The 18,625-nt window shown below is 38.1% G+C and overlaps 1 protein-coding gene and 1 pseudogene across 1 annotated transcript in view; both read left to right on the forward strand.

Annotated features, from left to right (window-relative positions):
- Window positions 1-37: 37 nt before the first annotated feature.
- LOC129091976 (ubiquitin-conjugating enzyme E2 D4-like) lies at window positions 38-2,123 on the forward strand (annotated as a pseudogene).
- Window positions 2,124-4,325: 2,202 nt separating this feature from the next.
- Window positions 4,326-18,625, forward strand: part of LOC129092280 (protein bicaudal C homolog 1-like) — a 55,120-nt gene continuing 40,820 nt past the window's right edge. Inside the window, 1 exon segment of the mRNA XM_054600174.1 lies at window positions 4,326-4,572. Coding sequence (XP_054456149.1) covers window positions 4,380-4,572 — 193 coding nt within the window. The 5' untranslated portion in view covers window positions 4,326-4,379.

The following is an 18,625-nucleotide window of genomic DNA, read 5'->3' on the forward strand; positions in this document are numbered from 1 at the left end:
CACCGTAGCGTCGCTTAACCTCCCTGAAAGATTTGCCATGGCTCTTAAGAGACTAAAGAAGGTAAGTTTTCCGCTTATTTATTTAAATGTACAGAAAAAGGTTGGGGCGATGCGGGGAAACGATGCTATAACGTTAGCCAGTCAACCATCTAACGTTACCTTGATAGCATATTTTTCAACTCTAACATCTTGTTTGTTCATTTTGTACAGGAGTTGGAAGACTGAGGGAACGACCCTGCATCTTCATTTTCAGCTGGACCTTTAGGGGGTGAGTGTAAGTTTAAAATGCCTGTCATTTTCTTTACTGTAATGCTGTTATCTGCGACCGTCATTCTAGTTAAGCATTATTGTTGTACTGTAGGGACCGTGTCTTAGTATTACTGATTTGTGGGTATAAACATTTGATACTAAGAAATGTTCACACATATTGTGTTGTCATCTTTGTCTCTTTTAGTTTTTCACTGGCAAGCTACCATCAAGGGACCAGTGAGCTTTTTCTGGATTAGTTTCCGAGATTTTTTAAAAAAACCAAGCTTCTTCTGGATCTTTAGACAATGGTGTTTTATGTTGACTTTACAGCCCTTTCTTTTCTGTATTGAAAGCACAGACTGGCACACTCTATCCCAGTGTTAGTCTCTATAGCCCATGGCATAGCTAAGACAATAGGAAAGGGAAATACCATAATAACATACTTTAAACAAAGAAAATAAGTCTTAACAAATAATCTAAATATATGGTTGCTCTCTCTCAAAACAAATAGTATTTTATTCCAAACAGTATTATGCATAATATAACAATAATTTTCCTCTCAATTTTAGAATGACAGCCCATATCATGGAGGAGTATTCCTCTCTCTGTTCAACTTTCCTCTGACTATCCCTTTAAACCACCAAAGGTAAGAATATTTGTTTTAGAGATTTAGTAGCTTAAAACTACACCACTTTGTTATAACAGGCATTTTTTCACTATTTGCTGAACTATTTTATAGAACAGACGATTAATCAAAAATGAATTGTTAGATGCAGCCCCGCTCACGTGATCAAAGGTTCATTTTTTCTATTCATGCTTTGTTTGTTGTTTTAATAGGTTCCCTTTACAACAAAAATTTCCACCCAAACATCGACAGCAATGGTAGCATCTGCCTTGACATCTTGAGGTCGCAGTGGTCGCCTGCTCTTACAGTATCAAAAGGTCAGTATTATCTTCATTTTGCCTATACAGTGTTGTACATTACAAGAGCACTGTGTAGAATCTGGTTTGTACCTAAGATTTACTTAGAAGTCACAAAGATTTTAATTTGAGATATTTTACATTCTTAAAGGGTAAATTAGGATGTTTGGGCAGAATGTAATCTGGCGAGGGAACGCAATAGATGGGTTTGTTGAGTTCCATTAAAAATAACAAGGCAGTGAAGCCTCTTTGCAATTATTGATTCCCAGCCTCTATGAACACAGGTAATGGGAGTTTCAGGGCTAATTAACCTCGCAACCCTGTTAGCTTTTGTCCCTTTGAAACAATGAAAATATCTAAATTGTACATTCTGTGCTGCATAATTTGAACAAGGGGGATGTTCAAATATCTGTGATCAAAGTAATAGTTAAACATATGCTTTTTTCAAGAAACTAAACTAATTAGATTTTGATATAAAGATGGATGGACTCAAAGCTTGTCCATTTGTATTTAAATGGGCATATGGGGAATTAATTAATAAGTTGGAAGTGTTTTTTAATCTTATTGAAACTTGTATGCATACTAATTTTTGGTCTATCTCTTCTAGTTTTATTATCCATATTCTCCTTGCTATGTGACCCAAATCCAGATGATCCACTAGTCCCAGACATTGCGCATGTCTACAAATCAGACCGACCAAGGTAAATACAAAAGCAAAATAATTTGTAATGAGGAAATACTTAAAGCAGTCATTTACTCTTGAAAAACTCGTTCTACTTCTCTTTAGGTACCACCAAGTAGCCAAAGAATGGACTGAGAGGTATGCGATGTGAGGAACTAACAGCAACAATGACGCATCCCTGAACTCCTCATAATATGACAGTACTGTTTCAACTGCTCATCCACACTGGTTCTAGTTGAGGTGTTTTATTTGCTTGAAGCACTTTCTCTACTCGGACTTTACTTGACTTAACTGTTTATCTTATTTTCCCCTTAAATTTGCATCATTATTATCATTTGTTATGGTGAGATGGCCTGATTATATATATATATATTCTTTTAGTAGATTTATATTGTACAATACATTACTGGATTTATTTTTCATTATTTTGCATTAAAGACATTAATCAATAAGTGAGATGAAACTTGTTTCTTGGCAATACAAATGAGTAAAGTGAACTTGTGAACCATCTTTTTGCATAAAATGTTTGATTCAGTATACAGTATATCTCTATAACCAACAAATCAGACTGCCCCTAATTCTACTATTCACATGGCCACTAGGTGGTAGCCTTTACTGTTTACTGCCCAAGCCTTTTACATCAGGCAGTTTCTCTACTGGACAACTTAATATTCACATTTATTTCATTTAATTCAGGCCCATTTGCTTAGCGGTTAGTCATGTAGATAGTGTCCATTATAGTCCCAAGCTTTAGCAATGAAATTGTCTATTGAAATGAAACCATCCTTATCATCACCTCTACTGGTTTCGACACAGTTGCTGTACACTGGTGAGGCTAGTGTACGCACAGTAATTAAGCACCTTATGATCCTATGGATGTGTCTACAATACATTGCAAACATGCTGACATTAATGTAAAGATGGGTATAAACATTTAATTTCTGCAGTGCCATGATGATGTGACTTAATCAGCTCATTAGGTTTTGTGGGGACTTGTCTTGTCCTAGTAGTACACAATTATGGTCCTCACCTATTCAACTGGAATTACCTACCAGAAGAAAAAACATAGTTTGAGATTCACTGATAATGTAAATAAAACATTAAGATGATTGTCTTATCATTGAGAGATTTATTTGCATGTTAAGGTGAAGAGCTCAAATGTCAAAGCTGACATTTCCATCCTTAATCCAATGTGCAAGAAGTGGATTTAGAGAGAGCCACGGTACCGCATCACTGTGGTCACTCTGCTTTCTAATAAAAGCTCCAGCTATCAGATTTAGGTGTGGCTACCTGAAGTCCCACATGGCTAGGAATTACAACTCACATTAGTTGTATTTAACTATGAAGAATAACAATGATGGTATAACATCACTAACCCCTGGCCTGGCAGGTTCCTGTTGTGGAGGACATATCACAGAAACAGCAGACCAAAATATTAAACAATGACTTAATACGGTGTGTAGGGAATCGCCAATACAAAAGAGTAAAGCTAACACCATAAAAATGCCAATTTAACATATAAAAAGTTGCATTTAACAACGCCATATATCACTGGAAACTGTCAATCCTTTCATGGCCACAGCATGAAAATAAACCTGGAATTATATGAGACTTGCAAACCTTTTATTGTAATCGTTACTGACCTGGTTCTTGATCACTTTATTCAAAAAAGCACATACACAGCATCTTTTGATTGTGGCCCCTGATTTAATGTCTGCTCTCTCCATATTTGTTTTGGTTTCTCTTTCCTGTATTGCTTCCCTTCACCCACTCAGGAAGTGTAGTGTTTCCTCTATAAACCAATAAATTGGTTGCATGGGGTCTTATTATGAACTGCCAGCCTAAAAGTGGAAAATTATAGTTTATAATCAAGTGTAAGTCAAGCCTGACCTGGTTTATTTCCATATGGTATAGAATTTTTAGCTCATAATAACTATGATTTTGTTTGCTATAATTGGCTATAATCTCTCAACAGTTTCACATAAATGAGAAATAAAAGTTGTGTCCCACAGTACGAAAAACAAATTGAATCTAGTGAATTTCTCACAAATACAAAAGTTTTGAGACTTCACTTGAAGCATTGGGGGAGGAAGATGTTTTTTTAGGGTGTTTCTGGGAGGAGCCCGACTTTTTTTTTTTTTTTTTTTTTTTTTTTTTTTTTTTTTTTTTGCAGTGTGACACGTGAAACTTTCTCGAGGAGTTGGTTGGTATGTTTGCTGTGTGCTGAAACGCGCACCGTTAACTCAGAGGACAACCTCTAGCTGGTGGACCCAGTGTGCTCCTCCTGCCTATTTTTAGAAGTCCGCCTGTAAATGGGGCAAAACGAAGGGGCTTGAAGAAAACTGCAGAGGAAGGTCTCCCCAAACTGCGCCGCAATGATCCCCGCACAGCACCGCGAAGTGACGGAATAAAAAAAGTTCACAGAAGTCCCATCTGCCTTTTTTTTTTTTTTTTTTTTTTGCTTCAGCTCGACCCTAACTTTTAATTAAAACGCAGTGGCCACTGGAGAAGTTTGCTGAGCAGCGCAATGGCTGCCCAGTGCGACGCTTTGAGCGGATACTTGCAGCAGTCGGACCAGGGCTCAAACAGCGAGCGCAGCACCGACTCCCCTCTACCGGGATCAGAGGAGGACCTGAGCGGACTCCATCCGCTGCCGGACCCGGAGTGGACCGAGGAGAGGTTTCGGGTGGACCGTAAAAAGTTGGAAGTCATGTTATTAGGTAAATTTAAATTAAACAACTCATTTCAAAGTTTAGCGGAAAATGTAAGTATTTTCACTGGTTTATGCGGTTTTAACTTCTATCCGGTCCACGTTTCATCTCCGGTCCCGTTGTTTCCGAGAAGCTGCACACTTTATCCGCCCTCTTACGGCCTTTTATTTATGTTAGACTCACACAAGTAAACTTTACCAGATTACTTTTTTTTTTTAGTAACTTCAAATGTTGGCACTCCTTTGCGTGCTCAGGAGACTGTGATCCGGAACGAATCAATTAAGACAATTAAGGCGTCAATTAGCTCTGGGCTTTCAATTAGTGTTTTTAAAGTAAATTACACGTTGACTATGGAAATAAGTTGGTAGCTTTGAGATGATTTGGGTGTAGATTGTTTAGGAAAAGTTGGAAGTTTGAACAGAAAGTTGAAGAGGTCAACGACATGAGACAAAAAAAAAAAGATCAAGGATGTGCATATGGAGGTAGTAACATGCCCCGACCACAGGCTGGCGCTGCACAGACTCCCATGGTGTGCATTTATTTGTTTGTAGACTAAACTGATTTTGACCCTGAACAAGGAGTTTGCTTACTTATCTGTAAAACGTATAAAGAGGACGTAAACAAGTACAGTTTTCATTTGAAAATGACATTTTCGCGACTATTGTTGAGGAATTCTGCCTCAAAACTTACTACAAGATTACTTTTGAAACAAAAGGTAATCTTATTGTTGTTGTTCACTATCATGTTGACTTTTACTGTATTTTTTTTTTTACAAGTGATGGTGAGCATTAAGCAAGCAACGACCGGCCAGGCCAGTCCCTGGAGACTCAGAGCTTGAGATCATTTATCACACATTTTAAAACAGAGTGTTGCATATGTGAGCCTTAGGGGAATGAGCTGGATTCTTTGTGATTTCAAAGGCGGCCGAGAAGCAGCCAAACAAGTCCTTAAGAGGAACCTCAGTCATAATTGTACTGTAATTAAAACAAGCATACTCAACAAGTAAAGTTTTATCATTGTAACTTGGTGGAAGCAGTTCGTTTGTAATGCCTAAGTTGTGATTTAAGCGGTCTGGTCTTGAAGTTAGTTTATCCTATACACTCAAGAAATGCACACACACACACACACACACACACACACACACACACACACACACACACACACACACACAGACAGAGACGTAGTTCCCCTTGAGAATGTCCCGGTTGCTGCCTCTCTGCTCGGTACATTCCTCAAAGCTCCATGTCATCCCTAACTCTTCCAGGAAAACAACTTAACTTAGAGGCCGGCCCCAAATCCGAGTGTCCCGGACAAAACCTTGCGCCACGTCCTTAAAGCGTCTGTGTTTTTTTTACGTATGTTTGTGCTATCCAGTCTACTGGGGCTTTACAGTTTTGTTGGTGAGGTCTCGTATCGCTGCCAACATCTTGTTTCACAACTGCTGCATCATGACATCACGGGTGACATCGCTCATGTTGACATTGCAGCGAGGTTGTGGAACAGAAACGACTGCTGTGTTCATCTGCCTCCTAGTTTTTCTGGTCAGTTGTAGGTTCAGGTTTTAAATGCCACAGTATCTCAACTGTGAAACTGGTTTGTCCTTTGGCCTCTGGCCTTCAGGAAGAATCCAGGATGTCTGGTTTCTTGTTAGAAGCTACACAGTCTAAGCATCTGTTGGTGTTTTGCACATGAGGACCAAAAGCTATAGTTGTAGTCTAGATTTGTTTCAGAGATCATAGCCATAGGTGTATATTCAAACCCCAAAATAAGGCTCTTTTAGTCTCCTCAAGTTGGGTCAGATCTCCGTAACATCTGGCTGTGTTTTGATTGGACGAGCTGCAGGCTTTGACGTGGTACATCTTGTCCTCAAGGCTAGAATCTGGACTCTAATGAAATCACTTTATGGGAACTCACGTATATTTTCACTTTGTGTTTTATTGTTCGTGACGGTATCTCTGGCTTCTCTTTCCTGGAAAATTACGAGGGCTTGACCCTTGGAAAGAACCTATGGGTTGATTCATGCTGCGATCACTTCCCAAACAACCATAGCTCAGCATTGCTACTTTTTATTAGATCCAGGTAATGTTCCTGCACTAGTTGGCATTTATAGGGGGCTCAACTGGCCACCTGTTTCAGCAGCAAGCACTACTTTTACAAATGATTATGTCAGTGATTATTTTTTAAGTAAACTGCTGTGAGGTGCACTTGCTTTTGTACAGTATGCTAAACATTAATTCACTCTCTTGCTTATGGATAACATATTCCTACTCCTCATAAGAGGTTTTGAGTGAAAGACGGATACATCAATTTATAGCTTTTTCTTTTTTTCCCAAATGGTAGTGAAAATACCTACTGATAGATTAATCAATACAATGCACAAAGAATAGGCACACACATTGATTTGGAAAGAAACAAGACGTTTAAAATTGAGCTGCAACTGACAGTGCTTTTCATAATTGATCAATCTGCCAGATGACTGTATTGATCTGTAACCCTTTAAGAGGTCACACAAAAGTGTAAAATGCTCATCAAAATTTCCCACCAACCCAAGGTGACGTCTTTAAATGTCTTTTTTTGCCTGAAAAGCAGTTTAAATAGATATTCAGTTAATAAAATTAATATTATAAAAAGAAAAGAAAAATTATACTAATTAATTTATTATCAAAATAGTCTTTAAAAAACGTTCTGTTGATCAACTAATCAAACTAATTAACTTATTGTAGCAGCTCTAATTTAAATAAGAATTTAGGAAAAATGTTAGGACAGCATGAATATATTAAGGACTAAAACAGTTGATTCATTTTAGTTTTAAGTTTTATGTCGGCAGTATATGATAATCCAGTAAATTGATCATCTTCGTGTCTTTGGTGTCCTTTGAACCCGATTCATAATTGGCTGATCAATTCCTGATTACTTCAATCACTTACTTTTGCTTTGGTCTCTCAGTGTTGACATTGTTTACATGAGAAGCTAGCTAATTGCTAGGATTAGGGATTATGGTGTGATGCAGGTAAACAAACAGACAAATGAGCCTGAAACATGTGTGTTTGCCAGATTACGTGCCTTTGTCATAGACCTCTTAGCTAAGAGTTTGGTTGATTTAAAGTTGATTCAAATCGCTCCACTAATTGTAGATGCTCAATGATTTTATGTAATGTGTTGCCTCCATAGAAGTGATGTGAAATCTCTCTCCTCCAATTTTCTTTTTCTGGATATAAAATGAAGGAAGTTGTCAAATCTTTACCAAAAGAATAACGAAGGACTCGTAGCAGATGACAGAAAACAAAATACATCAATTTAATTGTATTTATGGATACCTTTAATTAATAAATGTAATGTGTATGAAATAGTTAGAAAAAAATGTATTCATGTTGTTTAATTTTTCTGCATTCTTTACTATTTGAGTTTTTAGTTATTATTTCTATCTCACCCTCAGCATTTCATTCAGTCATTGGGTTTTATTGATATTCCAGACAGCTCACTGTATTTTTAAGGAATGGCAAGAGAAATGTGATCGCCTGTAAGTGCATTTACCCCAATGCATGTGAAGTCTACGGCCATAAAGGCAATTATATTAGCTTTTAGTCAGGAATTTTAAAATGTTTTTGCTAATGATGAACTAGGTTTCTTAGAAAAAGGGGTCATAGTAGGACAACAGACTGGTGAGGAGCTATACAGTCAGGGTTGCATACATTTGGAGAGTTAAAATAACCCAGAAGCACTTTGTGCCCCTTAAAATATGTTGGTAACTCACCAGCATGTCTTCAAACCGAACAAATTCCCAGCATACACACTTGGACTACCCGTTATTTGGATCCGCAGTATTTTACGCCCCCACTCTAGCACCATTCGCATCAGGGAGGAAATGGAAATAGTTAACTGCTTAGCAATTACAAATTTACTGTCTCTGGCATTGGCAGCGACGCAGGTTGCTGGGCTAAGATCAGTAAATAGTGTAAAGTGACAACAAAATCTCACCCTGCCAGCCATCTGGGTTTAACTGTTGTACTGTTGGCACCTCAGAATAGAACTCCCAAGTTAATGGCTTGGATGCCTCGACACGGGCATGAAAACTTGAAAGATAGTTTTATGTGTACCGGGAACAGTGAAAGAGGACTTGGGGACCTTTTTTTTTTTTTTTTTTTTTTTTTTTTTTTAAAACATTCATTATAAAGTTAAGAGACAGGGGGCAAGTGTGGGAAAGATGTAACATTTTCTTCAACCAAACAGAGACAGTCTACATTTCCTTTTTTAAGCACACATCCCTGACGTGTTCAGTTGTGTATGGGTCAATTTGAGGTTTCCCAGCTCAGAGTAGTAATGACGAGAGTTTAGTTGCGTGCGTACGTACGTGCGTGCGTGCGTGCGTGCGTGCGTGTGTGTGTGTGTGTGCGCGCAACTTAACAACATGTTTGCTGAGCAACTGCAACAACAGCCTACAATTAGGCTAAGTGAATCATTTTCTTCACTGAACTAATTTGTGTTCCAGCTCCCAAACTGCAGACTGTTATTAGGTGGCTTTGTCTCAGAATGGAAAAGAACTGTTGTTGCATTTAATGATAATGAGAAAGGTCTTCACAGGTATTCTCTGTATGCGGTGATAATATTATCACTTCACCTAAAGCCCTCTGTGTAGAGGATGCTAATGATAGTTGTTCTTAACATGTGTGTTGAAATGTTTCTCATGCACAACTTCATTTTTAGGACGCAAAATAATATGAATATATTAATTTGGAAGCCAGTGGAAACTCTTCCTCTGAGAAGGAAAAATTGCCCTTATAATTATTTTAATTTTCAGTATTTCCCCTTTTTATTCTTTATTGTTTTATTGTATTTCTCTGGCTTCTTTACCCACATAATGAAGAGAGTGTGTGTGTGTGTGTGTGTGTGTGTGTGTGAGGGCCTCATCCTCCTCTTCCTCCTGGGTGCTGAGTAAGACTCACAGACAGGAAGTGAGTGTCTTGTGGGGAATGTGCTGCAGGCTTTCTCTCTCCTCCGTCTCTCTCTCGGTCTCTCCCTCTATTGCTCCCTCTTGAGCATTTGAACACTGCTCAGTTGTTCCAGCTTCCATCAGAACCACTGTGAAGTTGTTGGTTTTAATCCTAAAACCACAACACAACCCTCACCTTCTAATCCAACCAAACCCTGGCAGAAATATGATTGAAAACACTCCACACACAGCTGAAACACAAGTTTTTGTGTCTTGCACTCAGTTTTGTGGCTAAGAAGTTGATAGTCCGGTTGCCCATTTATTGCATATAATCATACATCATGATTAGGGATTGTACGATATAGGGTTTGATCCACCATCAGTATAAAAAAACACAATAAGTTGATTGTGGTGAATTTCTTCTAATCGGGATAATCGTGAATATTGGCTGACTTGATAAAAGTCACCTAGGTCACTATCATGATAGAGAAGTGAAAATTAGAGCCCAATATAAAAAACAAAACAAACCGTGAATTATCATGTCAGAAAAAAGGCTGTCATGTTGTTATTTTTTTAATTAATTTCTCTTTTATTTATGCAGGGGGAACTTATTTAAGTTAGTTAAAAAAACATTACCTAAAATGTTTTGGGGGAATATAAAAAGATATATGAACGAAATAAAGATATTTGCTTTTTAACTAAATGTAAGTTAAAGTTAATATAGGATGTTTTAGTGTCGTTTTAAGCTTATTACCCCTATAGCTTAGCTCATATTGCCCCATGTCTAATCATGATCTCCATAATTGATAATTAGGCACAATACTTAGGTTACATCAATTTATAGGTGCAGTACTCCATTTCATGTAATGCCATCAGATAAGTCTGATGTGAAAGAGGAAGCAGGAAACTTTGAGAGGAAATCTTACACAGATGAGCTTCTGGAAAAATGCTGTAAAGAGTGAAAAACAATAGACGGATCTGGCACTGGAGAGGAAATTCTTTCTAGGTGAAAATTTAGTTTTCCCTCAGATGAGGTTGACATCTGTCATTTGGAGATATTGTAATGTTTAAACCAGATTCTGACTGGATTCTGTACAAAATGTGACAAAATCGAGACCAAAAAAATCTTCCCAGCATTTATTTTATCAAAGTAGCGCTGCATTCGCTTCTGTCAGTAAGAGGTTCTGTGTAATTTGCCATGCAAATAGTTCAGTCTGACTGAACTTTGACCTTTTGAAATAGTGAGACTCTCCCGATGTCAATTTGAGACAAAGGGTACGATTGACTGCTTGTTTATGAAGTATTGATTGTATATATTCTTGTTTATCTGCTGTCATGATGGATGACATGTGTAGGACGGGTACTATGTGGCTTTAATTAATTGCAAGGACAAAGATAAAGGAAAAATAAGTGTTTGGAAGGAGATGTATCCTTTTCAACTTTAGGACATTCTGAAATTAGCTTGCTAGCCGTGCTAGCTCCAGCGGTTCATGCTCAATAACTCTTGTCATCTTGTTTCCAACATTACTTTTCTCACTGCTGCACCTTTTGCAAAGCACTGCCATGTCTGTCCAATGGAAACCCATCTTTCTCCAAAATGTCAACTTCTCATGAAACAGGAAAAACAGCCTGTTAAAAACATTTTTTCCTTTAGGTTAGCTAAAAATGTTAAAAGCACCAAATATGGAGACGTGTAGTTTTGGCTTGACCGCAATATATCATACTGCCTTTTAAGAATATAACTCAATAAAAACCTCTACGCCAGTAAATGTTAAAGAAAAGAAATCGTTTTGTTGGCTAAATGTTAGAATAGTTTTTTCCTGCACTCTGCAGCCCAAAGTGTTTGGCAAGAAAATCACAAACACCTAGATTGACAAAATCTCTCATAGTGTGTCTGTTTTTTGTAAATTTCCCAGCTGCGGGACTAATAAAGGATTATCTTATCTTATCTTATCTTTATAGAAGACATTTTGAACGAGGAAGCTGTATGAGAAGCAAACGCACATCAGAATATTCAGTCATGAATTTAAATCGTTCACTTGATTTCACTGCTGGATTTTTCATTGTGCCTTGCTGTTGCCTTGCTCAGTTGCTCTCTCTCTCTCTCTCTCTCTCTCTCTCTCTCTCTCTCTCTCCCTTTCTCTCTGATTTCCCCGAGACATGCTGATACAATTAAACAATTCTATTCGACTTTGCTTACGCGTTGAATTCCTTCATCCTGGACATGATGAGGCTTTCAGGAGCTGTAATATAATTGAGCTTCAGTCGGCGGAAAAACCTGTAATTCATTACTCAAGAAAATAAAACCAGGAGTCCTATTTCAGCCGTCCGAGTGGAGCTGGAGTGCTGTGACCCATTTCTGTGCTTCTGGAGCTGTAAATGGGCTGAAATGAATACCTGTTTTTCTACGTCCCTCAAATCTCTTTTTTTTTTCTTCAACCCTTTTCAAAGTGCAGATTTACATTCTGTCTGGTTTGCGGTTGCTATTTTAGAAAAAGTTTCTCAGGGGGGCACCCTTGACTTGTCCCGCACGCGCAATCGCCCCACACGCATAAAATCCAGAGACACACACACACACACACACACACACACACACACACACACACACACACACACACACACACACACACCACCCGGCCCTTAACCACTCCCCCCAAGAGCTTTCCGTGTTTATCTTTGGAGAACCTCGGGTTTTGGTTTGTTGTTCTCTCTCCTCATTCAACATCCAGGACAATCTGCCTTTTCTCCACTTGCCGTGATTTGAGAGAAAAAGCATATTTATAAGAGTACCTTATTGATCGATTCCTGGCAGACGGCAGAATATTCTACTCTTGAACAAAAGAGAAAGGGAGGGGATAAATAGAAGTTAGTCCAAGGGCAGTCATTTCATACGAGACCCTAACTGAATTATGTTAATTTCCTCAGAGCTGTTCCGTTATGCATGAACTCTGAACTCTGATTGGACATATCAGGAGATAACGCAGAGGTTGAGTCATCGAGGAATGAATTCCCATCTCTAAAATCCTGCACAGATTCATTGTGTCTTTTAATGGAGGCGTGTATGACCCTATGTTACAAAATGCAGATGAATGTGAAATGTCAATGATTTCCCAATAGCCCAATGTAATCTTTACAGTGCAACCCTCGGCCTGTTAAGCGAGACTGACTCCCTTTGCTCCGTGGGGGATCTAACTCAGTAGATACCAGGCACCAGGAATGCACAGCGTTTTGTAATCACTTGGCAGCACTCGCACAAGAGAGATTACTGAGGAGACGATAACCCAAACATGTTACCAACAGCAGCTTCGTGCTACATGTCTTATTTTTCTGGACTGGATGATCTGATGCAAAGATGCTGCTGTGTAAATTAAAAACTGTCTGTTAATGTGTCGTCATAATGGACTGATAATAGGAAAAAACGTAAAGTCTGTTTCTAATTATTTTGAGACCTTCTGGTCCGTGTGACCTCGGGGTCATTGAGTCTTGTTTCTCTGGCCCGCTGTCATCTTTGTCGGCAGGAAAGTACTGCAACATGTGGCACTTAGTGCATTTATTTGATAGCGCAGTTGCTTGGCAACCCAGCAGGAGTTGAGAGGAGAGAGGAGCCGTTTTGAGCACGGAGGCACAGAAGAAAGCTGACATTTTTATATATATATACATATATATATAATATAATATATAATTATGTGGGTATTTGTTTACCAAAGCTAGAGAAGTGAAAGTGGTTTTAAAGAATCAAGTTATATTCCTGAAGATTTCCGTTCTGGACGTTTTGGTGACGCACATGAATATTTATATACTACAGCAATCGCTGTTAGTGCAGCCAAACAAACTCCCATTGTCTTAATTAAGAAGTCAGTCACAAATAGTTGCAGATTCAGTTTCTTGCACATTAAAGATAACGGTGAGACTGGTATCAATGAGATTGAATAAAAACAAGACAAATCCTGAATCATGTGCTGCAATGTTTCCTGTGATTCCTTAGTGCAGGAATGAGAGAATGAAAACTACTATATTGAGATATAATTACAGAATGTAAAGACATTTAATGGCTAATGCAGGAAAAGTTTTGACAATAGATAACCTTTAATTCAAGGATTATTACTTAAAAGGAATCCTCAACCCCAACTCAAATGGCATCTTAAATTGCTGGATGATTTGTGCAAAATAAAGGATATATTTATGTTTATTTTGTAGAAAATGGGCAGTAGAATATCATTTCTGAAACAGCTTTGGGGCCAAGATTTTGCACTTTTACTCAGCAAGTTTAAAGTCAATGTTAAAAAGCAACTATTAGGTCAACAAGTGATCTCAAAAGACGTTTTATCCCAAAAGCTGAATTTGTAGAAAGAGGCATATTTGTCTGTCACAAAATATTAATAACCTCCCACTTTCTTTTAACGTAGATAAAGAAGTCGCTGTTGAAAGCTCGGGATGCTTCTCTGGCGGCGTTGATGTAAATACATCACATAAAGCAAACAGACGATCCTGCTGTAATTGTGAACTCACTTGGCGATTAGATACCACTTAGAAGCCGTTAAAGTGTTTCTCAGGCGCTGGAGTCTTTTGTTCCGGAGCCAATTTGCGTAACGTTTGCCAAAGCAGCTCACAGGAAAACTTAAGTGTTGGCTTTTGTCTGTTTTCTTTTTAGATGTCAAGCATATTACTGCCAACTGTGTGTCAGCTGCAAGGTGATACACTTGTAGAAACATCCTGTCTTTGAAGTGAAGTTAAGGATTGATTGAACTGAATGCACATATAGTCCAAACCTCTTATTGACCTTTCAAATAGCCTTTGTGTTACTGTGAGTGTGAGGGAGAGAAGTGGCTGATATAAAGATGTGCTCTGTGAGACATTATAGATTTGTCACCTGTCAGATTTTACTGCACCATTTACACAAAGGAAGCTATTTATTTTAATATCTCTGTCTGTTTGACAGGTAAAGCTGCAGGTGAATCACTGAATCGGAACAATCAGCGATATTGCAATGTGATGAAGTGATTCATCAGGTATTTATTCACTTGAATAGCCAAAGTCGGACATTTCCAGCAAGTTATTTTGTCAACATCCTCAATTATAACTTCAAGGAAATATGCTATATCATTGTTAAAATTACATTTAATATACCTTGATAGATAGAAGTTTTATCCTTTCTTTTACTTACCCTGAATGAGTGATGCAAATATTTTTTGGATACTGATTCAGCTGTTGAGGCGTCAAATGGTCTTTCTCACTTTTACATTAGACATTAACACTAACTTTAGGCTATAACATCTGGTACAAAAACTGAGAAGAATATTTGTTGATTAGAGATTATTTAGTAAAAAACATTCCCTGATGATCTGAATCTTGGTCAGGCCTGAAGTAGGGCTGCACAATTAATGGAAAGTTTATCAATTGCAATATGGACTACTGCAACTTTCAAATCGCAGGAGGGACAATTTCTGTTAAAGGGGAAATGTTTGTCAAAATACCATTTTTTTTAATTAAATCTTGTTGTGCTGCAGAGACGACCTAGCCTATACATCATATTCTACAGACTTAAGAAAACAACTTCGATTGGTACAGATCCTCACAAAAATTACACCATAATCATTTACATTTTTTCAATAAAAAAAACATTTTTTATTTATTTATTTATTTACAAGTTATCATTCCCTTTTAATATCACAATTCATATTGCAATTGCAGCCAAAATAATCCCCCAAAAATTGCAAAAATTATTATTATTATTATATTGAATTATAATTATTCACCCTAGCATGAAGACATCCTGTATGTACATGCACATGTTAACATATTATTGAACGTTGGTGCACCCATGAGTTCACTGCATTGCGTGTGTGCCCTGTTTTGCTTCGGCTCTCTGAGGCCCTCTCATTAGCTGCTTGTTGAATCAGCTGAGAGCTGCTGCACACACTGAAGGGAGGGACATTGGAGAGCTGGTGTAAAATAACATCTTGCTCTCCCGCTCTTTTCATAAAATAAGGGAAATGTAGTTCTTTCGTACGTCACAAGAGCTCACAGGTCTGGCTCTAATAGTCATCTGTCTCACTTTAGTAAAGGTATATGAGTAGACTGTGGACGGAGATGTCAAACCTTTTCCCGGATTAGAGTTGTCATTTTGTTATGAAATCCTATCCTGGGGAAAAAGGAGTTGTATAACTTTTCTCATTTCAATGCTTTCGTAGACTTTTTCTGTGAATGTCCCAAGTTTCACCTTAAGTCCTCTTGTGGTTATTGCCAGTGCAGAGGATTTTGTGTAAGCAGCTCTGCAAATTAAGAGATTTAGCCGCTGCCTTCAGGGACTCTCCTTGCTTTTCTGTAACTTTAAAAAAAAGCTCCCGTCTTTATAGAAATCCTTTTGACTTCATGGACTTTGCATGATAATTCTGGCACGGCACAAATGTTGGGTCAACCAGGTGTATAAACTCCACCCTTTGTTATATGGTGGTTATTAAATAAATGACGTAGCATGTTTAGAATAAATGGATATTAGCTTCCATCTGAGCTATGAGGTATTCGCCCCTTTGTTAGTGGAAAGTCATTCAGGATTTGTCCACCTTTTCATTAAACCAGGATAATGTATGACTGAAACTAGCCAATAGTTGTGTGTGTGGATTGAAGCCATAACTGTAAAAAGTCAACACTGTTTACATTCCTTCATTGTCAAAACAGCGGAATCTCCCCGAAAGTTCGTCCCTCCACAAAATAATGGATACCAGACCCCGTTCGGCCTGCCAGCCTCGAGTCCTTTATGCTTTTCACTGCACCTTCTCTCCGTTCTTGACATGCAGTGACTGTGATTAGATACGTAATGTAATTAGATGGAGAGAATAAGAGGGTGTGGATCTGATTAACTGTAACCACTATGTTTACTTTGTCAAATGAATTGACAATTGAGATAATAGCTTTAAATGCATTATTTGTTCCATATTTTCAAGAAAACGCCAGAGAACTGAATTGATTGCAACATGTGATGTGTGCTCAGGGGTCTGGTGTCCTTTTTCAGCTGTGATGCCTTTACAATCTGCTGTGCTGGAGGGGAGGGGCGCTGTGTTGTCCTTGTATAACCTGGGCCAAGAAAACACCATCAGACAACACTAGCACTTGAGAAACAACTAAAACAAAGTCTCGCTGATATAAATCAGAGCTGCTTAATGTTGAAAAAGAAATGGTTAACTGGGGATGTTCTTTTCAACGCTTGTCCGATCAGCCTTAAGGAAAGCATATAATTTAAAATGTTTTTCTCGGATGGCAGACAAAATAATAGGTTTCCTTGGTTATCAAAGTAATGAGACATGAGCTACGCAGTTTTTGTGGTAAAATGCCTGTCATTTATTTTGAGAACGGGAGCCACGACCAATATGCAAGATCCAATGTTGTTGGCAAATCAAATATACAAGACGCACAAACAAAAACATAACTATTGTGAAGAATAGATTGTGAATTTGAGGGCAACCATATTTTGATTCAGTGGTTTCCTGCATTGAAGATGTTGATCTTCAGTGCAACAATGTCTTAAACAAAATGGTCAGCAGCGATTACAAAATATCTGCAACTCATGGACAAGAGGGTGAAAAATCCTCTTAAACTCTCACAGGACAGTGCTGAAGTAGCTTTTGTTTTTACTAAATTATTCAGTCACAACATGTTCAATAAAGCAGTTTTCTGTTTGAGAAGATCGTTATTTTGCTCTAAATAATCAGTGTGTTGACATATCCGTCCTGTCTACATCATTCTCAGTTGACAAAGAAACTATGGTATTGATTGGTGAATATTAGGAACAGCTAATTCAATAGCGCTCCACCTATTTAGCATTGCACTCTTTGCACATGCGATTGTCAGTTTAAAAAAAAAAAAAAAAGGGTCAATAATCAATGTAACAGAACCAGAGATGTTCTCTTTTTTTATTCCACGTATTCTTCTTCCTTGTCAAAACCTTGTGCCTTCATTACCCACAATGCAATTCAACCCCCAACAGGGAGGGCCTTGAGCAGCTAGTCTGAAGCAGAGATGAGGAGCGGACTGCAGAGGTCTGGAAGTCCAGCTCTGCACAAATTTTTTCTAAATTTCAAACTTGTGTTCTTACGATGTTTAATGTTTCATGTAAATCAAAGAAATACGCAGATTTTAACAGTTGTTTCTGTAACTCATCCGACAACAAACCAGCTGTGATCATCTCATTCATGCTTGTCATCATAGTCATGGCTCTCACACAGGATGATGACATCACCCACTCTTAATCCCACCTACAAAGATCTCATTTGCTCATTTTCTTTTTCCATCCAGTGATAGACTTAACCTTCCATTCAGAGGTCTTGAACCAGACTTGTGCTTTTGGTAATGAAGAAAGTCTGTCTGCTCTAAGAAGCCCCTCCAAGTAGCTACACATGTCTCAAGTAGCTAAGTCACAAATGTTGTCATTTGTGGGGGTTTTTTAGAAGCTGAACCACTTTTTTTTCTTTTTTTTTTAAACCTTTAGCTCAGTGCAGTTTTAGAATAAGTGTGGAGTAGGATGATACGATCGTTATCTACATCTTTGTATTTTCCAGAGTTCATAGGACGCCCTGCTGCACCCTCCTGTCTCGGCTCCGGGTTCTCCCACGGCCGCACATGTGCCAACAGGATGTTTTTGCTCTCAGCACATGGTTCATGTTTTCACTCATGATCCATATCAGATTCCTCTCAGCTCATGAGCCAAAAATGTTGTTCCAGTTGTTTGTGTTCTGGGGTCATTTCAAGGTTAGAAACCGAACACATTGCATTTCTCATGTTTGTTTGTTTTATTTGTCTCCTGAATCATATGATCAGGGCTCGTTTGCGTTCAAATCTAATACTGCTGACTTAGTAACAGCAAACAATATAGTTTTATAAACTGTGTGCTGTTTTAATTGATAATTTGGTTTCATAGGCTGATTGGAGTCAAAAGTTAAGAGCTGCCATTTGATATGTTTAAATGTGTATGACTCTCTCCTCCATCTCCTACACTGATGTTGAGTTTAATACTTACAGGAGATGTGCAAAAATCTGCACGTACAGTAATGCATCTTTTTGAATGTGAATGTATTTAAGAGAAGAGCAGATTGCATGTAATTATTTGCCATTTAGTGTTTCTATGGAAGTAATTGT

The sequence above is a fragment of the Anoplopoma fimbria genome, chromosome 6, assembly GCF_027596085.1.
Source record: "Anoplopoma fimbria isolate UVic2021 breed Golden Eagle Sablefish chromosome 6, Afim_UVic_2022, whole genome shotgun sequence".
Classification (NCBI taxonomy): domain Eukaryota; kingdom Metazoa; phylum Chordata; class Actinopteri; order Perciformes; family Anoplopomatidae; genus Anoplopoma; species Anoplopoma fimbria.